Below are 25,532 nucleotides of genomic sequence, written 5' to 3'. Positions count from 1 at the left end.
TTTGCTGTAGAGGGAAAATGGAAATGTAGTGGTAGCTGGAGAGGGATGTGAGTTAATGACAAAGTGTTTTTTGTTTGTTTTGTTTTTTAAAAAGATGCAGCTATTTACAGTTGTTAGTTGCTGATGAGAAGGATCCCGAGGAGACAAATGGTACAGGAAAGAGTAGTGATAGGAAATCCTCGAGCAAGTAATCTAGGAAGGTTTGTCCTAACCAGGAGCATTTATTCTAATAGGGAAGGTAGAGTCTGTGGCATTGTGGTGGAAAGATGTGAAAGTTTTCTTCTGGTGGGGAGGGACTTTGGAAATTTGAGGAGATAGTACAGTATCTCACAGAGTAGCAGAAGGGAGTGGCCAGCAGCCTGAGGGGCCCATAGATGGATTGCAACATTATTTTGGGGGAGCTGAACTATTTTCATAGCTATAGTGAAGCTGTTGTATTCCTAAATAATGCAAACTATATCACTTCCCCTTTCTGAAATGTATTGCTATTAAGGTGAAAGTTGACACTGATCAAATGATGACTGTGAAATTAGGTACTTTTCTCTGAGTAAACTGAAACCATAATTAAGCATTAACTCATTCAACAAAGGACAGCTTAGCGTCCTGTCATGAGCCAAGTGCTGTTCAGGAGAGTGTGGCAAAGCTGGTAGCAGAGATAGATTGAAACATTCTGTAAGCCCAGAATTCCTGTTCTCCCAGTCACTGACTCTATGGAGCCTTGATTCGTTAAAAAAGGAGCCTCTTATTGGAATGTTGAATCTTTTTGTAAGCACAATGTACTTTTTCTAACATAGATGATAGATAAGTTCATGATGAAAACAGCGCAGAAACAGATTAAAATATTCATAAGATATTAATATCTGATAAATATGACATTACAAATCAATGGGGTAAAGATAAATTTTCCCATAAATGCTACTAAAACAATTGATGATTTGTAAGAAAATTAAGTTGGAGCACCATCTCTCACCCTATGCAAAAATAAATTCTGGAAAATGCAGTTCTGTTTTTTTACATATGATATGATTGTACAGAGTGATCAAATGATGTGTGTGTGTGTGATAGTAGTACTATTTATGAATTAGGTGAGTGAACTCTGGGAGTTGGTGATGGACAGGGAGGCCTGGCATGCTGTGATTCTTGGGGTCGCAAAGAGTCGGACATGACTGAGTGACTGAACTGAACTGATTTTGTGTTTTAAGGTTGTCATGCTCAATTGTGTTTATAAATTTCAAGTAAAAATATTTGACAAGAAAGTCAGTATAAAAATAATAAGTTGCAAACTGTATTGAAAAAAATTTTAAAGTTTTTACATGTTGATATTAGACTAAAGGGGTCTGAAAATTTGTTTGGTTGTAACATGCTAACCATTCATTGGACTATCTGTTTGATACCTGTGCTATTGCTTAAGAAACTGCATCCAAGAAAAATAAAAAGAATCCTGTAAATGTGGATCAACTTTGAAATGTAGAATTGTTGTGGTTCAGTCGCTAAGTCATATCTGACTCTTTGCGACCTCATGGACGGGAGCACACCTGGTTCCTTTATCCTCCACTATCTCCTGGAGTTTCCTCAAATCCATATCCATTGAGTTGGTGATGCTATCTAACCATCTCATCCTCTGGCATCCAATTCTCCTTTTGCCTTCAATCTTTTCCAATATCAGGGTCTTTTCCAGTCAGTTCTTTGCATCAGGTGGCCAAAGTATTGGAGCTTCAGCTTCAGCGTCAGTCCTTCCAATGAATATTCAGGGTTGATGTCCTTTAGGATTGACTGGTTTGATCTCCTTGCAGTCCAAGGGACTCTCAAGAGTCTTTTTCAGCACCACAATTAGAAAGCATCAATTCCTCAGCACTCAGCCTTTCTTTATGGTCTAACTCTTATGTCTGTACCTGATTCCTGGAAAAACCATAGCTTTGACTATATGGACCTTTGTCAGGAAAATCATGTCTCTAGATTTGTCATAGTTTTCTTTCCAAAGAGCAAGCATCTTTTAATTTCATGGCTGCAGTCACTGTCCACAGTGTTTTTCAAGCCCAAGTAGAATTAGGTATTATTAAAACTTACCCTTTCCTTGTAGCTCAGTCAGTAAAGAATCTGCCTGCAGTGCAGGAGACCTGGGCTTGATCCCTGGGTTGGGAAGATCCCCTGGAGAAGGAAATGGCAACGCACTCCAGTATCCTTGCCTGGAAAATCTCATGGACAGAGGAGCCTGGTGGACTGCAGTTCATGGGGTCGCAAAGAATCAGGCATGACTGAGCAACTAACACTAACACTAAAAGTTACCCACTTAGAAGGCCAAGAATTTAACTAATTTAACATCCAGATGTGGATTAACCAGAACTATCCTTCTCTGGATTATGATTATAGTCAATAATTATTGGATGGCTATATCAATTCTTCGGCGATCAGCTTTCTTCACAGTCCAACTCTCACATCCATACATGACCACGGGAAAAACCATAGCCTTGACTAGACAGACCTTTGTTGGCAAAGTAATGTCTCTGCTTTTTAATATATTATCAAGGTTGGTCATAACTTTCCTTCCAAGGAGTAAGCGTCTTTTAATTTCATGGCTGCAATCAGCATCTGCAGTGATTTTGGAGCCCCAAAAAATAAAGTCTGACACTGTTTCCACTGTTTTTCCATCTATTTCCCATGAAGTGATGGGACCAGATGCCATGATCTTTGTTTTCTGAATGTTGAGCTTCAAGCCAACCTTTTCACTCTCCTCTTTCACTTTCATCAAGAGGCTTTTGAGTTCCTCTTCACTTTTGAACTGTGGTGTTGGAGAAGACTCTTGAGAGTCCCTTGTACCACAAGGAGATCCAACCAGTCCATTCTAAGGGAGATCGATCCTGGGTGTTCATTGGAAGGACTGATGCTAAAGCTGAGACTGCAATACTTTGGCCACCTCATGTGACGAGTTGACTCACTGGAAAAGACTCTGATGCTGGGAAGGGTTGGGGGCAGGAGGAGAAGGGGACGACCGAGGATGAGATGGCTGGATGGCATCACCGACTCTGTGGACTTGAGTCTGAGTGACCTCCGGGAGTTGGTGATGGACAGGGAGGCCTGGTGTGCTGTGATTCATGGGGTCGTGGAGAGTCAGACACGACTGAGTGACTGAACTGAACTGAACTGAACTGAATATCATTTCAGTCCCTTGGAAAGCAGACATATGACAGAGTTAGAAGTGAAAGAAATTTTTGAGAGAAGACACGAGAAAGATAAAGGTGGAGAGAGTTTGAGCAGGCAGAAAGAGCCTTCTGACTGCAGCATTGGTCAGACACCAGTGAATGGAAAACAGGAGGCTTGGGGAGGAAGAAGTTCAGACTAGAGAAGTTCTGAGTAATACCTGTCAGGCTAATGGGGAGCCCAGAACACAAGTTGCTTGTGAGAGCGATCACAATGGGCAGAAATAGCTTCCCTCTGGTATCCCAGCCATGCTCAATCCTTGGCCAAGAGCAGTCTGGGGAGTGCCTAAACTTGGCTTGAAGTTATAAAATCATTGATCCTCAATGGGGATGCTGTCAGCTAACTAACTGCACGCTTAGAGATTAGTTGATTCAAATGGCATATCTCCAAGGCTACCACAATGGTTGTGTGTGGTAAAATTTAGTGTGACAAACATTTATTGGTTGCCAATTTTGTACAAGAACTATACTGGACACTGTTGGGGATTTTGAGAGTTGTTCATTCATCCCTTCATCGATTTGCTCATCAAAACATGCACTTAACAATATTGATTGAGAGACTACAATGTCCTGAGCACAGTTCTAAATGTGGAATGCACAAGACTCATTTAAACCTCTTAATTTCATTAGAAACCATTGTGGAAATATGAATCTTACTTTTTCCATTCTAGTATCAAAGCTTTTGCTAGTTGCTCATTAGAATGTTATAAAACTCTCATATTAGAATGCCACACACACACAAACTCTTCCAGATACCGTATTTAAAAACTTCCTTAATGGGTGTAAAATTTAAAGGTCAATGATGTGGGACTAAACGAATGAAAAGAATCCTCACTAGGTGAAAATTGAATCAACTAATCTTACTTAATGTCATGTTATGGTAACTTCACACTAGCATAATTTAGCCTTCTCCCAAGAATGCAGTTATAAGGAATATACCTGAAGTATGAAAATATTGTAGTGATGGTGGGTGGTGAAGAATGCCAGATTTTCTGAAGAGCTTTTTCTCGGATATCAAGTAGTGGTAATAAGGTTGTATTATACTTACATTTATTTTAGGATTCTAAGAAATCCTTGTTTATCAAGTATGTCTTCTCTAAATAACAGCTTTTAAAATACCTACAGTAGCTGCCTCTGCATGCATTTTGGTGTTATTTTCTGTCTGTTTTTCACTGGGGCTGACCTAGATGCTGTACAGGGCCGTTCATTTTGCATCAGCAAAGATGCCTTTACCCTATAGCCTTGGCTGCTGCATGCATCATTAGTGCAGCAGCATGTAGTGATTTTAATGTCATTTCTAAACCTCCCTCACCTCATGCCATTATTTTAATTTAGGACCAACTGTTCAGCCATATGGAGCAGTTTGTCATTCAACATCTGTATGTACTTGCAAAATATGAATTTGTCTGTGTGCTTTATGCTTTCAAATGTGCTATACTTCATATGGAAAAGACATATCTTTTCATTTTATTAATGCTTTCATTGACTGAATCTCCCATTTATTTTTTTCCCTTGGAGAGCTTAATGTTGGATCATGATGCTTTTAAAAGTCACAATGTCAGGAAGTGGATACCCATATTCTATAAGTTAGCCTCACTTGAGTCCACAGATAAACACAAAGGGCACCTTGCTGGCCATTTGTTTTTGTGTTTCACAAATTATTCATCTTCCATCCATTTGCTTCTAACCCCAAAGCACCCAGAAAACCAAATAGCATTGCAAATAGTACTGACACTCATTTACCTCATTCCAGTCTGATTTCTTGCCTGTTTTCTGCCTTCCTAAAATTATTCAGTTGGTGTTTTGCTAGAGGTGCAGGCATTGTCTCCCCATCTGTGTGGGCTTTTAAGCAAACTGGTCCCTGATGGATTCCATGGCTCTGCTGGAGGGCATACCTACACAGCCTTGTATGTGCACAGTGATTCCACCCACCTTCTCAAGTATTACTTGACTAGAGGTGAATCTGAATCTAAGCAGAGACAATTTGATTATCTTCTGATTTAGCTGTTGTCCCTGGACAGATCAAATTAATTGTGAAGCATTGCTGGGTAGTGGTTAAGAACAAGGGTCCGGCTACATTGCTATCCATTACCTAATTGTGTGATCGTGGATAAGTTACTTATCTTTTCTATGCCTGAATTTTCTCATCTATAAAATGAGATCCAAACATTTTCAAAACTAAAACATTTTTCAGAACTATTAGGCAGCAAAACCTAACCCACCTGAACTCTTTCAGTGACAATGACATGACAGGAAGTTATTTTTGTCTGTCTCTTGCTTTGAGTATTCACATGTTTTCCTGTAGAAACATAATGTTTATGATTGTGGAATCTAGACTCAAGATTTTTGGAAAGAAATTATGGACAAGTCATATCTATCTCAATGTTTTTATTTTGAGTATTAAATGAATTATTATCTGTAAAAGTGATTAGAACAGTGCTTTGTCCATTGTAAGCTCTCAATAAGTGTTAGTACTGATTTTTACATAGTCGACATAGGTTTCAATAACTTGCAAAGAGCATTTTCACGGAGACAAACACCTACTAAGTGCTAGACCTGTCTTGAGCCTTGGGGACCTGGTAGGTATAATTCCTATTTTTATGTAGCTAACAATCTCCATTAACTACACAGGAAGTTAAAATAAAATGAGATAATTATTAATAGTAGAAGAATTGGACATTAAGGGATCATAAGGTATTTCAGTTCAGTTCAGTTCAGTTGCTCAGTTGTGTCCGACTGTTTGAGACCCCATGAATCACAGCACGCCAGGCCTCCCTGTCCATCACCAACTCCCGGAGTTCACTCAAACTCATGTCCATCGAGTCGGTGATGCCATCCAGCCATCTCATTCTCTGTCGTTTCCCCTTCTTCTCCTGCCCCCAATCCTTCCCAGCATCAGAGTCTTTTCCAGTAAGTCAACTCGTCGCATGAGGTGGCCAAAATATTGGAGTTTCAGCTTTAGCATCAGTCCTTCCAATGAACACCCAGGATTGATCTCCTTTAAAATGGACTCTTTGGATCTCTTTGCAGTCCAAGGGACTCTCAAGAGTCTTCTCCAGCACCACAGTTCAAAAGCATCAATTCTTCGGCGATCAGCTTTCTTCACAGTCCAACTCTCACATCCATGCATGACCACTGGAAAAACCATAGCCTTGACTAGACGGACCTTTGTTGGCAAAGTAATGTCTCTGCTTTTTAATATACTATCAAGGTTGGTCATAACTTCATGGCTGCAGTCAGCATCCGCAGTGATTTTGGAGCCCAAAAAAATAAAGTCTGACACTGTTTCCCCATCTGTTTCCCATGAAGTGATGGGACCAGAAGCCATGATCTTTGTTTTTTGAATGTTGAGCTTCAAGCCAACTTTTTCACTCTCCTCTTTCACTTTCATCAAGAGGCTTTTTAGTTTCTCTTCACTTTCTGCCATAAGGGTGGTGTCATCTGCATATCTAAGGTTATTGATATTTCTCCCAGCAATCTTGATTCCAGCCTGTGCTTCTTCCAGCCCAGCGTTCCTCATGATGTACTCTGCATATAAGTTAAATAAGCAAGGTGACAATATACAGCCTTGACGTACTCCTTTTCCTATTTGGAACCAGTCTTTTGTTCCATGTCCAGTTCGAACTGTTGCTTCCTGACCTGCATACAGGTTTCTCAAGAGGCAGGTCAGGTGGTCTGGTATTCCCATGTCTTTCAGAATTTTCCACAGTTTATTGTGATCCACACAGTCAAAGGTTTTGGCATAGTCAATGAAGCAGAAATAGATATTTTTCTGGAACTCTCTTGCTTTCTCCATGATCCGGTGGATGTTGGCAATTTGATCTCTGATGCCTCTGCCTTTTCTAAAACCTGCTTGAACATCTGGGAGTTCACGGTTCACATATTGCTAAAGCCTGGCTTGGAGAATTTTGAGCATGACTTTACTAGTGTGTGAGATGAGTGCAATTGTGCGGTAGTTTGAGCATTCTTTGGCATTGCCTTTCTTTGGGATTGGAATGAAGACTGACCTTTTCCAGTCCTGTGGCCACTGCTGAGTTTTCCAAATTTGCTGGCATATTGAGTGCAGCACTTTCACAGCATCATCTTTCAAGATTTGAAATAGCTCAACTCTAATTCCATCACCTACACTAGCTTTGTTCGTAGTGATGCTTTCTAAGGCCCACTTGACTTCACATTCCAAGATGTCTGGCTGTAGGTGAGTGATCACACCATTGTGACTTTCTTGATCGTGAAGATCTTTTTTGTACAGTATATAAGGTATTTAGTGACAGGTAAAGGTAAGGCCAACTCGTCGCATGAGGTGGCCAAAGTATTGCAGTTTCAGCTTTATCATCAGTCCCTCCAATGAACATCCAGGATTGATCTCCTTTAGAATGGACTGGTTGGATCTCCTTGCAGTATAAGGTTGGGGGCGGGAGGAGAAGGGGACGACGGAGAATGAGATGGCTGGATGGCATCACCGACTCTGTAGACATGAGTTTGAGTGAACTCCGGGAGTTGGTGATAGACAGGGAGGTCTGGCGTGCTGTGATTCATGGGGTCGCGGAGAGTCGGACACGACTGAGCGACTGAACTGAACTGAACTGAAAGGTAAGGCCTGGCGAGCTGTGATTCATGGGGTCGCAAAGAGTCGCACGCGACTGAGTGACTGAACTGAAAGGTCTCCCTGAAGAAGTGATGTTTGAGGTAAAACATGGAAGTTCACCAGGTGAACACAGGCAGTGGAGAGTCTATATGAAGTCTATATGAAGACTCAGAGGAGAGATGAAGGGTTTGGGCTCTTGATCCCTTGATTTTAATTCTCTTGTGGTTTCCAAATTACAGGTCTCTAAACCACTCCTTTTTCCAGGACCAGACCTTAAAATTGAAAGGCAAAGGAAGCAAAAGAGAATAGAGTGCCTTTGTCAGTAGGCACTCTGACAAAGAAGAAGCAAATTTGTGGGTTGCCCACACCATGCTAGTCCCATAATCAGGGAAATCACTCCTCAGGCAGTGATGTTTGTTGGCATTCAAGAGGCCTGAAGGTCTATCCATCTTCATGTTGGAGAAAACATTAGAAGTGGAGCGGCTGCATTCCCCACCCCTAACTCTCTGATCACTTCTGAAGTTGCTGCTTTTAGCCATGTGTTTTGGCTTCCCAGGTGGTTCAGTGGTAAAGAATCCACCTGCCAATGCAGGAGACACGGGTTTGATCCCTGGGTCAGGAAGATCCTCTGGAGAAGGAAATGGCAACCCATTCCAGTATTCTTGCCTGGGAAACCCCATGGACCAAGGAGCCTGGTGGACTATAGTCCATGCGGTTGCAAAAGAATTGAAGATAACTTAGTAACTAAAACAACAAATAATTACAGCAAGTCTAGTATATTAGGCCATCATGCTTTAAAAGTCCATCAAAATTAAGAATAAAACATAAGCAGACTAGTGGCCAAGAGAGTCTCCTCTAAGTGATGTACCAGTGCAGTATTTGGCATGGAGCAAGCAGCCTGTACATGCTTTTCACCCTCCTCTTTGGCTCTTACACATCATATGCATTTCACTGTGCACATATTCAGAAGCAAATGAATAACCTGTCATCGCAAATGCTATGTCACTTTGTGTGCGTGGGTGCTTAGCTGCTTCAGTCGCGTCCAACTCTTTGTGACCCCATAGACCATAGCCTGCCAGGCTCCTCTGTCCATGGAATTTTCCTGGCAAGAATACTGGAGTGGGTTGCTTTGTCCTGCTCTAGCGGATTTTCTCCATCCAGGGATCAAACTTGCATTTCCTATCATTTCCTATGTCTCCTGCATTGCAGGCAGATTCTTTTACCACTGAGGTAGTGGGGAAGCCCTATGTCACTTTAAAGTTGAATAATTAATAATAGAATACAAAATGAAGATAGTTAACATTTTTTAACACTTTAATTTCACTTATTATATAGGACTCATATTTATTCTTAAAACCAGTTTGTGGGTTATCTTTGCTACTTTTAAAATTCTTCCTGCATTATGACTTTTGGGTCATTATTACTCACTAATACATAGAAAGGAGGAAGAAAAATTGAGAAGAGAATTGATTAAAATTCACCATTTACTGATAGTGTTGATTCTTGTATCACATCAACCATAAGTCCTGTTTTCCACATTAAAAATATAAGAGGTTAAACTATTAGCTCAATTGCAATTGTAAAAAAAAAGGTGTGAATTAATGTCTGATGTGCATATTTTATCAGTATTATTGTGAATAATTCATATTAAAAATTTTAAATCCCTCTTCATAATTAAGGTTTCATTATCTGTAATAACAAGGTTTTCTGGGACAATTTTTTTCACAGGCTACTTTATTAGAGGTGGTATTATCTTTCCTCATTCTTCTCCCCTTCAACCCACACACCCCGACCCCGTTTCGGTTTACATACTGTTCCCACTTCACAGTGAAAGAAGCTGGAGCAGGAAGAGACGGCACCGTGGTGCTTACACAATTCATTTGAGAAGCTGTAGTTGATATTCTATAAATAAAATGTCATTTGGAGATATTTTTTCCTAAATTGATTTTTAAACACATGTTTATTCTAAATTTGCCTTCATCAGAGAGAACTAATATCACTTCTTTAAATATGGGTGTTTTAAAGAGAAACAAATTAAATTCTTCTATCTGCTTCCAATTCTCTTATACATTTGTGCCTATGGAGAAAAATCATATCTTCTATCAGCCTTTATGTTTGAAAGTTGTTCTTTTTTCATCTTTTACTGCCATATTTACAGTCAGTTCCTTAGATGACTAAAATAAGAAATGAAAAATCTACTTTGGTGAATTGAAATTAGGATACTATATTTGTGATATTTACTTTTAAAAAAACATTTCATTGGAAATTCGTGAATTGCAAAAATATTAAATATGTCGAACTAGACAAAGTAGCTTTCTGGGATTTATACATTTTTTTAGAATATCTAGGATTTTAGTTGCCCAGAATTAGACTAATCCTAGCCATTGTTCTGTGATACTCTCTCATTACTGGTCCATATATGGCTTGCTTTTATTAAATAGTGTTCTTAAGTTACTTTTCCATTTGTGAACCCAACACCCAAATCAAGGATTTTGGCAATAACCTATTATCTTATCAAATGACTCCCTTCCTATCCCCCTGGCCCTTCATGTCTCAGGTAGTCATTTTCTGGAATTCAGTATTCCTCAGTCCCGTGTTTGTTTTTTTTATATATATGATCTTAATATATCTATGTTCCTTATAAGTATTTTTAAAATTTAACTATTTTACTTATATAAAAAGTTTCACCTTGTATGTATTGACTGGTATATGTTTAAAAAAATTAACCGTTAATAATTAAGATCACTTTCTCACTGATGGAGGGTTAGGCTTTCTTCAGGTGTCTACAGTTGTGACCAGTTGTTTGAACATTCCTGTACATGCTCTTGCTTTTAACCTTTGAGAGATCTTCTCTAGGAATAAACTTGCTGGGTCATAGGATATATGCATTTTCAACTTTAGGAGTTAATGCCCAGCTAATATTTTCTAGTTTGTACTCCTGCCAGTTTTGTTTGAGATACTATATAGATCCATATTTCTCCAATACTTGGTATTGTCAGAGTTTTAATTTTTGTCAGTTAAATGGATAGAAAATGATATCTAATTATAGTCTCAATGTTTATTCGTTATGTTTATTGGGCATATTTTTCTTCTTTTGTGAATTATGTATTTTTGTCTATTTTTTTCTGTTAATTTGTTGGTGTGTATATTAACAATTGGTTAGGCATTCATTATATATTCCTGATACTATTATTTGGTTAGATGTATATGTTTTGAATGTATTTTCCCAGCTTGTAACTTGAGCTTTTATTTCCTTTAAGGTATCTTTTGATGGCCAGAGTTCTTAAATTTAGTATAATCAGAATCTATTAATATTTTATATTCTATACTTTTTTGTTATTTAGGTAATCTTTTTCTAACCCATGATAAAAGATATTCACTAATGCTTTCCACTAAGAAATTTGATGGCTTATTTTTCAAACTTAACCCAGTATGCTACTGGAGATCAGTGGAGAAATAACTCTAGAAGGAATGAAGGGATGGAGCAAAAGCAAAACCAATACTCAGTTGTGGATGTGATCGGTGATAGAAGCAAGGTTCGGTGCTGTAAGGAGCAATATTGCATAGGAACCTGGAATGTTAGGTCCATGAATCAAGGCAAATTGGAAGTGGTCAAACAGGAGATGGCAAGAGTGAACATCGACATTCTAGGAATCAGTGAAGGAAGGACTGATGCTAAAGCTGAAACTGCAATACTTTGGCCACCTCATGCGACGCGTTGACTCACTGGAAAAGACTCTGATGCTGGGAAAGGTTGGGGGTGGGAGGAGAAGGGTACGACAGAGAATGAGATGGCTGGATGGCATTACCGACTCTGTGGACTTGAGGTTGAGTGAACTCCGGGAGTTGGTGATGGACAGGGAGGCCTGGCGTGCTGTGATTCATGGGGTCGCGGAGAGTCAGACACGACTGAGTGACTGAACTGAACTGAACTGAAAGCCTTAATCACTGTACAGTTGATTTTTGTGGATTGAGTAAAGTAATGATTTCAGCTTTAGCTATTTTTTTCATGAATATTACTATTTAAAAAAATCTATTTATTGATTTACTTTAAATTTAACTTAAATTTAATTTTAAAATTTAATGTCTTCTTACTCTAATGGTTAGACTTGCCACTTGTGTCATATACCAAAGTTTCATAAATACTGGATCTGTTTCTGAACTTTTCATTCTGTACTGCCTTTTAGTGAATGAATGAGTCAGTATGTGTGTGTGTAGTCATGTTTGAATTAAATATATTCATCTTTGAATCTTAGACACATGCACCTAGATTTTTAAATATTTTGTTTTTTGCACTAGGTTTTGGACATAGTGAAAACAAGTATCCGCTCAGTTCTTCCACGTATCTGGAAGGTACCTGATGTTGAGGAAGTGAATTTGTATAGGATTTTCAACCGAGTTTTTAATCGCCTACTCTGGAGTCATGGCCAAGGTCTGTGGAACTGTTTTTGTGATTCAGGGTAAGTTTTAAGTTATTTTCTATTACTGTCATTTTTTAAATCTTTTACTATTTAGTTATAAAGATAGCACAATCAAATGGCTGAATTTCTTTACTCTCTTAAAATGTGGTTTTGTAACTGCATATAAGTTTCAGTGCTTAACTATAATTTATAATATTTAAGCTCATGTAGATGATATGATGGTTATGAACACAATACCACCTAACTAATTCGAATTCAATGGAGAGAAAGTATTCCTAATGAAAAAACTCAATTACATCAGTATCCTTATGGTTCTTCTGCTGTTTCCTTTGTGTAACCATCTTCCAAAATCATGGCTACATTCCTGCTCCTTTCCGGACTTTCAGTCCTGTCAAAGCTGTTGTGACTCACTGTCATTTTGTCTTCAAGGTATCTAAAGCCAAGCACTCCGTACCTCCCTTTTATTCGGAAATGGCTTCCCTTCTGGACTTCCCAAAATCCCGTTGTTACTCTCCCAGTCATGCAGGTTTGGTATCTCGGGGGCATCCATGTCCTTTTTCTCCTTCATTGTCTTTTCAGCCATGGGCTAAATCTTGTTAGTTTTTCTATCACATCCCCACTGTAGCTACTGTAGATTATTTTTCATTTTTCTTAACAGTTATCAATTATTTAATTCAAGATTGTTCTTCATTGTTCCTAACAATTATCTAGTATTTACTTGATAATTTAAATACTTTTGGAGATATAGTGCTGAATTTGATACAGCTTCTGCCCTCAAGAGGCTTCCAGGGGTAGCTCAAACGGTAAAGAATCTGCCAGCAGTGCGGGAGATCTGGGTTCGATCTCTGGGTCAGGAAGATCCCCTGAAGAAGGAAATGGCAACCCACTCCAGTATTCTTGCCTGGAGAATCCGACAGAGGAGCCTGATAGGCTACAGTGCATGGGGTCACAGAGAGTCGGACATGACTAAGCCACTAACATTGCCCTCCAGAAACTTAAAAATGATAATAGCTAATGCTATACCACTTATAATGTGCCAGGCATTGTTCTACGCACTGTGCATGTACTAAGTGATTTAATCCACGTGACATCACTTTGAAGCAGGTTTTATGATTATATTCATTTTAGAGATAAGGGAACTGAGGCACAGTTAGGTACTGAGGACCTAGTGCAACTGAGATTTGAACTCAAGCAGTCTGGCCCCCGTCTTCATTCTGTAATCAGTATACTCTGCTGTCTCTAATAGATGAAGTAAGTTAACATGAAAAGTCATGATTATGAAAGAGACACAAAGTATTGTAGGATTTCAGATATGATGAGCCTTTAAGGGAAAAAGGGTAAGTGAAATTGATAGATTCCTAGGCATTTTTGCCTCTAGTTTTTTGTTTCCCTTATCCATCCTAATGTCACAGTCATTTTGTAAAATCTGTAATCATTTCCTTCATTTATTGTTAATGTCTAGATTTCTTATTTAAAGATACAAGACTTTTTTTTTTTTACTGTTGATGCAATTTATTTTCACAGTTATTTCTTCTTTTTTTTTATTTTACAATATTATATTGGTTGGTTTTGCCATACATTGACATGAATCCACCCGGGGTGTACATGAGTTCCCCTTCCTGTACCCGCCTCCCACCTCCCTCCTCCCCTTATCTGCCCTCTGGGTCATTCCGGTGCACCAGCCCCGAGCATCCTGTATCATGCATCGAACCTGGACTGTTGATTTGTTTCACATATGATAATATAAATGTTTCAATGCCATTCTCTCGAATCATCCCACCCTCACCCTCTCCCACAGAGTCCAAAAGACTGTTCTATACACGTGTGTTTCTTTTGCTGTCTTGTATACAGAGTTATCATTTCCATCTTTCTAAATTCCATATATATGCCTTAGTATACTGTATTGGTGTTTTTCTTTCTGGCTTACTTCACTCTGTATAATAGGCTCCAGTTTCATCTATCTCATTAGAACTGATTCAAATGCATTCTTTTTAATGGCTGAGTAATACTCCATTGTGTATATGTACCACAGCTTTCTTATCCTTTTGTCTGCAGATGGACATCTAGGTTGCTTCCATGTCCTGGCTATTATAAACAGTGCTGCAATGAACATTGGAGTACATGTGTCTTTTTCAATTCTGGTTCCCTGGGTGTGTATGCCCAGGAGTGCGATTGCTGGATCATATGGCAGTTCTATTTCCAGTTTTTTGAGGAATCTCCACACTGTTCTCCGTAGTGGCTGTACTAGTTTGCATTCCCACCAACAGTGTAAGAGAGTTCCCTTCTCTCCACACCCTCTCCAGCATTTATTGCATGTAGACTTTTGGATAGCAGCCATTCTGACTGGTGTGAAATGGTATCTCATTGTGGTATTGATTTGCATTTCTCTGATTATGAGGGATGTTGAGCATTTTTTCATGTTTGTTAGCCATCTGTATGTCTTCTTTGGAGAAATGTCTGTTTAGTTCTTTGGCCCATTTTTTGATTGGGTCGTTTATTTTTCTAGAGTTAAGCTGAAGGAGCTGTTTGTATATTTTGGAGATTAATTCTTTGTCAGTTGTTTCATTTGCTATTATTTTCTCCCATTCTGAAGGCTGCCTTTTCACCTTGCTTATAGTTTCCTTTGCTGTGCAGAAGCTTTTAATTTTAATTAGGTCCCATTTATTTATTTTTGCTTTTATTTCCAATATTCTGGGAGGTGGGTCATGGAGGATCCTGCTGTGATTTATGTCGGAGTGTGTTTTGCCTATGTTCTCCTCTAGGAGTTTTATAGTTTCTGGTCTTACATTTAGATCTTTAATCCATTTTGAGTTTATTTTTGTGTATGGTATTAGGAAGTGTTCTAGTTTCATTCTTTTACAAGTGACTGACCACTTTTCCAAGCACCACTTGTTGAAGAGACTGTCTTTTCTCCATTTTATATTCTTGCCTTCTTTGTCAAAGATAAGGTGTCCATAAGTGCGTGGATTTATCTCTGGGATTTCTATTTTGTTCCATTGATCTATATTTCTGTCTTTATGCCAGTACCATACTATCTTGATGACTGTGGCTTTGTAGTAGAGCCTGAAGTCCGGCAGGTTGATTCCCGTTGTTCCATTCTTCTTCCTCAAGATTGCTTTGGCTATTCGAGGTTTTTTGTATTTCCATACAAATTGTGAGATTATTTGTTCTAGTTCTGTGAAAAATATCGTTGGTAGCTTGATAGGGATTGCATTGAATGTATAAATTACTTTGTGTAGTATACTCATTTTTACAATATTTATTCTTCCAATCCATGAACACGGTGTATTTCTCCATCTATGAGTGTCCTCTTTGATTACTTTCACCGGTGTTTTATAGTTTTCTAAGTACAGGTCTTTTGTTTCTTTAGGTAGATATATTCCTAAATATTTTATTCTTTTTGTTGCAACAGTGAATGGAATAGTTTCCTTAATTTCTCTTTCTATTTTCTCATTATTAGTGTATAGGAATGCAAGGGATTTCTGTGTGTTGATTTTATATCCTGCAGCTTTACTGTATTCATTGATTAACTCTAGTAGTTTTCTGGTAGAGTCTTTAGGGTTTTCTGTGTAGAAGATCATGTCATCAGCAAATAGTGAAAGTTTTACTTCTTCTTTTCCAATTTGTATTCCTTTTATGTCTTTTTCTGCTCTGATTGCTGTGGCCAAAACTTCCAGAACTATGTTGAATAGTAGTGGTGAGAGTGGGCACCCTTGTCTTGTTCCTGACTTAGGGGAAATGCTTTCAGTTTTTCACATTGAGGATAATGTTTGCTGTGGGTTTGTCATATATAGCTTTTATTATGTTGAGGTATGTCCCTTCTATTCCCACCTTCTGGAGGGTTTTTATCATAAATGGATGTTGAATTTTGTCGAAGGTTTTCTCTGCATCTATTGAGATAATCATATGATTTTTATTTTTCAGTTTGTTAATGTGGTGTATTACATTGATTGATTTGCGGATATTGAAGAATCCTTGCATTCCTGGGATAAAGCCCACTTGGTCATGATGTATAATCCTCTTAATGTGTTGTTGGATTCTGATTGCTAGAATTTTGTTAAGGATTTTTGCATCTATGTTCATCAGTGATATTGGCCTGTAGTTTTCTTTTTTTGTGGGGTCTTTACCAGGTTTTGGGATTAGGGTGGTGGTGGCCTCATAGAATGAGTTTGGAAGTTTCCCTTCCTCAGCAATTTTCTGGAAGAGTTTGAGTAGAATAGGTGTTAGCTCTTCTCTAAGTTTTTGGTAGAATTCAGCTGTGAAGCCGTCTGGACCTGGGCTGTTGTTTGCTGGAAGATTTCTGACTACAGCTTCTATTTCCATGCTTGTGACGGGTCTATTAAGATTTTCTATTTCTTCCTGGTTCAGTTTTGGAAAGTTGTAATTTTCTAAGAATTTGTCCATTTCTTCCAAGTTGTCCATTTTATTGCCATATAATTGCTGATAGTATTCTCTAATGATCCTTTGTATTTCTGTGTTGTTGGTTGTAATCTCTCCATTTTCATTTCTAATTTTATTGTTTTGGTTCTTCTCCCTTTGTTTCTTGATGAGTCTGGCTAGTGGTTCATCAATTTTATTTACCCTCTCAAAGAACCAGCTTTTGGCTTTGTTGATTTTTGCTATGGTCTCTTTTGTTTCTTTTGCATTTATCTCTGCCCTAATTTTTATGATTTCTTTCCTTATACTAACCCTGGGGTTCTTCATTTCTTCCTGTTATAGTTTCTTTAGGTGTAGAGTTAGGTTATTTAGTTGACTTTTTTTGTTTCTTGAGGTGTGCCTGTATTGCTATGAACTTCCCCCTTAGCACTGCTTTTACAGTGTCCCAGAGGTTTTGGGTTGTTGTGTTTTCATTTTCATTAATTTCTATGCATATTTTGATTTCTCTTTTGATTTCTTCTATGATTTGTTCGTTATTCAGCAGCGTGTTGTTCAGCCTCCATATGTTGGCATTTTTAATAGTTTTTCTCCCATAATTGAGATCTAATCTTACACATTGTGGTCAGAAGAGATGCTTGGAATGATTTCAATTTTTTTGAATTTACCAAGGCTAGATTTATGGCCCAGGAGGTGATCTTTCCTGGAAAAGGTTCCGTGTGTGCTTGAGAAAAAGGTGAAATTCATTGTTTTGGGGTGAAATGTCCTATAGAGATATATTAGGTCTAACTGGTCTATTGTATCATTTAAAGTTTGTGTTTCCTTGTTAATTTTCTTTTTAGTTGATCTATCCATAGCTGTGAGTCGGGTATTAAACTCTCCCACTATTATTGCATTGTTGTTAATTTCCCCTTTCATACTTGTTAGTAATTGTCTTACATATTGCGGTGCTCCTATGTTGGGTGCATAAATATTTATAATTGTTATATCTTCTTCTTGGATTGATCCTTTGATCATTATGTAGTTTCCTTCGTGGTTTCTTTTACAGCCTTTGTTTTAAAATCTATTTTATCTGATATGAGTATTGCTACTCCTGCTTTCTTTTGGTCTCTATTTGCGTGGAATATCTTTTTCCAGCCCTTCACTTTCAGTCTGTATGTGTCCCTCGTTTTGAGGTGGGTCTCTTGTAGACAACATATATGGGGGTCTTGTTTTTGTATCCATTCAGCCAGCCTTTGTCTTTTGGTTGGGGCATTCAACCCATTTACTTTTAAGGTAATTATTGATAAGTATGATCCTGTTGCCATTTTCTTTGTTGTTTTGGGTTCAAGTTTATACACCCTTTCTGTGTTTCCTGTCTAGAGAAGATCCTTTAGCATTTGTTGGAGAGCTGGTTTGGTGATGCTGAATTCTCTCAGCTTTTGCTTGTCTGTAAAGCTTTTGATTTCTCCTTCATATTTGAATGAGATCCTTGCTGGGTACAGTAGTCTGGGCTGTAGGTTATTTTCTTTCATCACTTTAAGTATGTCTTGCCATTCCCTCCTGGCCTGAAGAGTTTCTGTTGAAAGATCAGCTGTTATCCTTATGGGGATCCCCTTGTGTGTTATTTGCTGTTTTTCCCTTGCTGCTTTTAATATTTGTTCTTTGTGTTTGATCTTTGTTCATTTGATTAATATGTGTCTTGGAGTATTTCCCCTTGGATTTATCCTGTTAGGGACTCTCTGGGTTTCTTGGAGTTGGGTGACTATTTCCTTCCCCATTTTAGGGAAGTTTTCAACTATTATCTCCTCAAGTATTCTCTCATGGTCTCTTTTTGTCTTCTTCTTCTGGGACTTCTATGATTCAAATGTTGGGATGTTTAACATTGTCCCAGAGGTCTCTAATATTGTCCTCATTTCTTTTAATTAGTTTTTTTTCCCTCTCTGTTTCATTTATTTCTACAATTCCATCTTCTTGCTCGCTTATCCTGTCTTCTGCCTCTGTTATTCTACTGTTTGTTCCCTCCAGAGTGTTTCTGATCTCATCTGTTGCATTATTTATTGTATACTGACTCTTTTGTATTTCCTCTAAATCCTTATTAAACCTTTCTTGCATCTTCTCAATCCTTTTCTCCAGGTTATTTATCTGTAACTCCATTTTGCTTTCAAGATTTTGAATCATTTTCACTATCAAAATTCGAAATTCTTTATCAGGTAGATTCCCTATATCTTCCTCTTTTGTTTGTGTTGGTGGGCATTTATCCTGTTCCTTTACTTGCTGGGTATTTCTCTGCCTCTTAATCTTGCTTATATTGCTGTGCTTGGGGTGGCCTTTCCGTCTTCTGGCCGTTTGTGGAGTTCTCTTTATTATGTAGTTTCCTCACTGTGTGTGGGGTTGGACGGGTGACTTGTCAGGGTTCCCTGGTTAGGGAAGCTTGTGTCGGTTTTCTGGTGAGTGGAGCTGGATTTCTTCTCTCTGGAGTGCAATGAAGTGTCCAGTAATGAGTTATGAGATGTCAGTGGGTTTGGAGTGACTTTGGGCAGCCCGTATATTGAAGCTCAGGGCTATTTTCCTGTGTTGCTGGAGAATTTGTGTGGTATGTCCTGCTCTGGAGCTTGTTGACCCTTGGGTGGTGCTTGGTTTCAGTGTAGGTATGGAGACGTTTGATGAGCTTCTATCGATTAATGTTCTCTGGAGTCAGGAGTCCTCTGGTGTTCTCAGGATTCGGGCTTAAGCCTCTTGCCTCTGGTTTTTGGTCTTATTCTTGGAGTCGCCTCTGGACTTCTCTATCTGGCATTTCCAAGGTGGTTCGCTCTGTTTTAGCTTCTGTTTGCTGGTGTCTTCAGTGTCTAATTTCCGCCCTGACACTAAGGGGCGGTGGTGGACACTTTTTAAGGCTCACTTGTTCAATCCTGTTCTAGGAAGAGAGGAATGCTGCAGACAAATATCTCTGGCGTTTGTGGGGAGTGCTGACAGTGTCTTGGCCACACTGGGTTTGCCCCTGCTCACGGCTTGTGTGCTGTCCCAGTCTACACTGCACAGGCTCTAGGTTGCTCTACTGGGAACTGTCCGTGACTGGCGCTGGGTTGCATGCACTTCCCAGGTCTGAGCGGCTCAGGTTCAGGTTCTTGGGTACTCCCCAAAGGCGCAGACTTGGTTGGGCCTGGGTTTTGTGCCTTACCTGGTGCGAACAGCTCAGATGACCAAGTGTTTGGCGAGCATGGTCGCTGCAACTTATCGCCTTCCCAGTGCCTCCCGCTTGGTTTTCTGGGTGTACAACCAGCGCACCTTCTCAGGCGGATGTTGACTGGTCAGAAACCCAAGAAGTCTTGGTTAGCAATGAAGCCTGCCTGCAGTTTGGTATTGGATGCCTCTCTGGGGCTGCGCTTGCCCCCTTCTGGTTCTGGCTGCCCTCTCCTGCCTGTGTCGGTGGGGGATGGGCCGTCCACAGCCGGCTAGCTCTGCTCAGTCCTTTGTTCTGTTAGCGGGGCTGGCAGAGTCTTAGGTTAGGGCTTTTTGCCTTTTCGCGGGGTAGCTACCTCACAGTCTGCTCTGCTATCTCCAGTCAGCTCTCCCAGACTGCCCTCGCGGCATTCAGGCTCATTCCTCTCTCTAAGCAGTTCAGCCGGCTCCTCCCTGCCCAGCCCCCGATTGCTAATGGCAGATGCGGGAGTCTGTGCTGCATCTCCTCTGGGGGTTACTGTTTGGCGGGTATCTATGGGTTTTAATTATTTCTTTCTTTTTTCTCCCAGTTATGTGGCCCTCTGAGGTTCCAAGGCTCGCCACAGACTTGCCAGTGAGAGTGTTTCCTGGTGTTTGGAAACTTCTCTCTTTTTTAAGCCTCCCTTCCTGGGATGGAGCTCCATCCCTACCTCTTTTGTCTCTCTTTTTATATTTTATGTTTTTTCCTACCTCCTTTCGAAGACAATGGGCTGCTTTTCTGGGTGCCTGATGTCCTCTGCCGGCAATCAGAAGTTGTTTTGTGGAATTTACTCAGCGTTCAAATGTTCTTTTGATGAATTTGTGCAAAGAAAGTGGTCTCGCTGTCCTATTCCTCCGCCATCTTGCTCCCTCCCCGCACAAGACTCTCTAATATGCTAAATCTCTTATTATTTTTCCTGTCGTCTCTCTCATTACTCTCTTACTTAAACTTTGCTCCTCCCAAACATATTGATTATTTTTCAAATATCTTAAAATTTTTTTTTCTTTCTTCCAACTATTAATGTCAATGAGTATCTGCTTGGACTGCCTTCTACAAACCCATTTATCCAATCTCCTTTCCATTATTTGAATCCTATGTAAAGACCCTGACTACGTCTTTTTTGGGTAAAACCTTAACAGACTTTCTAGTCTGAAATGATCTGAATGTCCTCTGTTTAAATATTCACATCATCTAGTACTGAATCATTTATACATTTATACCATTTGTAGACTTATTCTCGCCACCATAATTTTCCTCAGCTATCATTCACCAGCAGGGAGAATCCATAAGGTGCTCTGAATTGTGATGAAATCTGAGAATAGTCCCGGCTATAAATTTTTCTACTGAGATAAAACATTTGAACTGTACTCCATGACACCCTTAGTTGCTGACTATCTACAGAATTTCTCTTATCTTAAATCATAATTAGAGTTTTTTCTTTCTGTTTGTTGATCCATTGGTTGGAATGTTGAACATGAATTTCAGCTTCTCTTTACAAATGGAAGACAGTGAGATAGTCAGCTATTGAAATGGGTGCTGGTGACTCTATTTTGGTAATTTACTTCGACTCCATTCAGGATCCTTTCTTCTTGTACCTGGAACAGTACTCCATTCACATTTCTCTGGTAGTGTCTATTACTACTGGTAATGATAATGAAAGTAAATGACATTTTTTTGAAGGATTACCAAGTATCTGATACTGTTTTATATATTAAATGTTTTTATAATTGCCACTACAATATTTTGAGTAAACTATTATTATTCTCATTGTATAGATGAAAAAAATTGAAGCATAAAGTATATAACTTGCCCAAATTTTCATAGTGAGCTTGCATTAAACTCAGGTTGTGTGAGTCAAGAGTCCAGGTTCTTAACTCTGCTTTATTCAGTCTTCTCAAAGCAGCATTGCCAATGGTTGCCAAGCTTGCTATGTTGCAAGCCTTGTAGCACTAGCCAAATCCTCAACCCATCAAACTGAGCACATGGAGCAGAAGTAGCTCTGCATCCAATTTGGCCTTCTCTCTCTAACCATTTCTTTAAAAACTTGGTTGTTTGTAGAGATGAGTTTTACACCAGATTTTATTTTATACTTTTACAAGTGACATTCCTCGGGTTCCTTAATTTAATGAAGTCAGATAATGCTGTGTGTGTATTTGGTTGGCACTTTGAATCCAGGATAGTTCTACTTTTTCTTTGAATCATGTCCAGTCAATGTATACTTATTTAACCTTTGATCTAACAACGTAGCTGTCTAGGTAAAAAATCTACTCTTAGCTTAGTTCTAAAGGAATGATTTTAATAAAAGGTGCAGCTTTCACAGTTAGGTATAAAACTCTTGGAAAAAATATAATCCAAATAACTCTGAGCCACCTTGATTCCTGCCACTGCCTGTCTCAACTCCCAATAATAAAACAAAATGAATAAACCATTCCCTGTCCACATCCCAAAACATCAAGTAATGTGGATGTTTGTCATTGGTTTTCTGACAGTTGGCCCAGGGGTTTTCTGATGCACTGAATAGAAAACATGCTCACCCTTTTCTCTTGCTCTTTCAGGCTGCTGAAGCCCATGCCCAGGGACTCTTTTAATCACATGCAGCCTCCTGGGAGTGCTATTCAGAATGATGTTCCCTGTTCTGAATGTGTCCTCTCCAAGGGAATAGCTCTTGGAATTTTTGTAAAGAAAATTATCCACCACGTTTTGCTGAGATAGGGCAAGCCTGGGTGCTATGGGACTTAAACTTGGGCCATAGAGCTCACAAGAGGTGTCCAAGGGAAGTAACATTGCAGCTTAGACTTGCAGGAGGAGGAAGAAGAGGAGGCAGGGGCCTATGGGAGAAGGAATGTATTATTTGGAAAAACCCCATTTTCACTCAAAATCCTGGTATGTAAAGCTCAGAAAAAAGAATCTGGTTTAGACCCTTTAGTGAAAGACATTTTCTTATGGAAATTCATCATAGAAATGCTTCCTAATTTTATTTGTTTTATTTTTTAACAATCTTGGGGAAAGAAATTGTAAGGACTATTCTCAGGCAAGGGTCTGCTTCTAGGCTGAATTATATGCCTATGTGAAAATGTATGCATATCGTATATGCTGCTGCTGCTAAGTCGCTTCTGTCATGCCCGACTCTGTGCAACCCCATAGATGGCAGCCCACCAGGCTCTGCTGTGCATGGGATTCTCCAGGCAAGAATACTGGAGTGGGTTGCCATTTCCTTCTCCAGTGCATGCATGCATGCTAAGTCGCTTCAGTTGTGTCTGACTCTTATTAATAAAATGATGTGACTCTTACTGTTCTCTATCACTTTAGTTAGATGTTGTGTTGTTAGTACTTTTCAGCTCATTAATCTTTCTGAGCTGATTATCCAGTTGGTGAAGTCCAGATTTTTTTTTTTTTTTACTTTCTTCTTTCTGATACTTAATTTAGGGCTCCTCAATCATTCATTAGGGCTCCTACCAGAGGAAAAAGAAATGAATGTTTTATTTTTTAGATAGCTGCTTTATTAAATATTTTTCATGAAAAAGGTGGTGAAAATTATTGCATTACTGGAAAATATGTGGCTTTTCAAGTTTCTGGATTTCATTAATGATTCCCCTTTGTTACCAGGAGGTTATTCAGTATTCTGTATCTTATTGTTATATTATTTAAAAGTGTCATTTGAAGTTGTTACTTTTCATATTTCTCTGAGGATTCAGGAGTGCTAGAGAGAACTTTTTAACCATTTAATTTTTCTTTCTGAATTCGTGGATTTTGGTCCTCCCATTTTCTTGGAATTTCGATTCAGAAAGCAGGCAGATAAGATCCTGGTTCTTTGATAAAGGCATTAGTGTTATAAATTATTCTCCATCCTTCCACTTACTTCAAATTTTTTGTGTTAGTATTGAAAATTGAGATACTGTGGTGTTCTAGAGGGATTTCACATTACTCAACTATGCCAGGTGGTAGGTTAGGAGATTGGGGACACAGTTCTTAAACACTTGTTGAAGAATAGGTTTCTTTTCTGCAGAGGGGGTACCATTAGCCTAGTACCAAGCAAAGCAAGTCCTGGTCATTTTCTTTTTTCTTTATGAGTGATTCTGGCATTCTGACACTTAAGTATGGATTAATAGTGTAGAATGTAACCTTTAGTCAGTGGTAGTGAACATGCACAGCAAAATCAGGTAGAGAACCTTGTCATGTTTATTTTCAGTATTTAAGAAACAATGACAGAATGAGAAGCCAAAGCTGCCCATATGATAACTCACATATTACTCAGAATGTTATGTCAAATTAAGGTGTTACATTGATAAAAGAAGCTCATTTGTCTTTATTCCATTTTGTTTGTTCTTTTCTTACTTCAAGTCAGGAAAAAAAAATTACCACGATGTAAGTGATCTGATAGTGAATCTAATCAAATGGCTCCAAAGTATTAAAATAGAAATATATTCTTATTCAGAAGAGAGGGTGGTGATGGAGGTAGACTTTTATGGAAATAAGTAGAACCCCAGAGAAGAGAATGTAAAAGTGCTCAGTCAAGAGTCAGAACATTTTCTTTGTGTATTTACATTTATATGAAACTTTAATTTCTCTGAACCCAGGCATGTAAGACTTGCTAGGCCAAGACATATTATAAACAAATTCCCTTATTAATTGGCATTCTCCAATATTTTTCTTGATCACATGAAGTAAATTGATGATATATATGTGTATATATATATGCAAATATAGATATATAAACATGTATGTCATATCTAGTTTTTCTTACATTTAGTAATGAAATAAAATTTTAGAGTTAATTTAACTAACATATTACTGTTTCTTGAATGAAAATAACCTTTAATCCCTTTTAAATAATAAAAGCAGTATTATATAATTACCCTGAACATCTCAGAACATAGAAGAAAGTTTATTCCTTTCAGTCTACTTATTTGAATCTTACTCCTTTTAAAAAAATATGTCATTCACTGAGATGACATGCTGTGTTTTTGGGACCATGTTTCTCCTGAAAAAATAAAAAATAGACTTTCTACTAAAAAATACCTTTATGAGTTCCTACAGGATTTTAAAAAAATTTCAAAGATATCAAATATCCACAGAAGATTGAAAATTGAGTCTTTGAATTTCCCACTGGGAAATGAAGTTCTTCAGAAAAATATTTTTCTTAATATTTTTTTTTTTTCTTAAAATCTAGTCTTTTCTTTCTCTGAGGATTAAGTGAATTGGTTTATGTAAAATGAGACTTGAACCATTACCAAGTCTCAAAGCAAACTTTCCCCTTGAAGCTTGAAAGGAGTTTCAGTTACACTAAGGAAATCAGTCTCTCTCTCTCTTTCCCGATGCTGGTGGGGTAGTAACATGTTTTCTCATTTGTGTCTTAACAGTCAACTTAGGAATTGTGAACAAATATATATGTGTACACACACACACACACACACACACACACACACGTGCTCTCACTCAAGTTTACCAAGGCACTGTGTACTACCGTGTGCTGTGCGCTAAGTTGAATGTGCTGGAGGACACTGCCTTTGGAACTGCGACAGGGCAGCACTTGTTGAAATTACATTACTTCTACAGTATAGAGCGTGTTCTCTAGGAATATCATGGACATAATTACTTAAGAATGTTTTTTGGAAGGGGTGGTCATAATCATGGGATTAACCTAATTTTGTTGGTTCAGAGAGATCACAAATTAAGTTACAGTGACTTTTTAATCTGTGGAATCATCATTAATATAATAATAAATATAGCTTCCTAGAAGAATCTGTATTTCTAGAATACCTAAGTTTTGAGAA

At 38.6% G+C, this 25,532-nt stretch overlaps 1 protein-coding gene across 7 annotated transcripts in view; it reads left to right on the top strand.

Annotated features, from left to right (window-relative positions):
• Positions 1 to 25,532, top strand: part of TTLL7 (tubulin tyrosine ligase like 7) — a 114,414-nt gene that overhangs the window by 67,088 nt on the left and 21,794 nt on the right. For all 7 annotated transcript variants that reach the window (XR_016037205.1, XR_016037206.1, XM_088835432.1 and 4 more), the window contains one exon: positions 12,082 to 12,242. Coding sequence is in view for 5 of the 7 variants with exons in the window: in XM_088835432.1 (XP_088691558.1) it covers positions 12,082 to 12,242 (161 nt within the window). In the remaining 2 variants the exon portion in view is untranslated. The remainder of the gene's footprint in view (positions 1 to 12,081; positions 12,243 to 25,532) is intronic.

Source organism: Moschus berezovskii, chromosome 4 (assembly GCF_049115385.1).
Source record: "Moschus berezovskii isolate FMDL1 chromosome 4, NW_MosBer_1.0, whole genome shotgun sequence".
Classification (NCBI taxonomy): Eukaryota; Metazoa; Chordata; class Mammalia; order Artiodactyla; family Moschidae; genus Moschus; species Moschus berezovskii.
The sequence above is the reverse complement of the archived record's forward strand: the minus strand, read 5'-3'. Positions and strand labels throughout refer to the sequence as shown.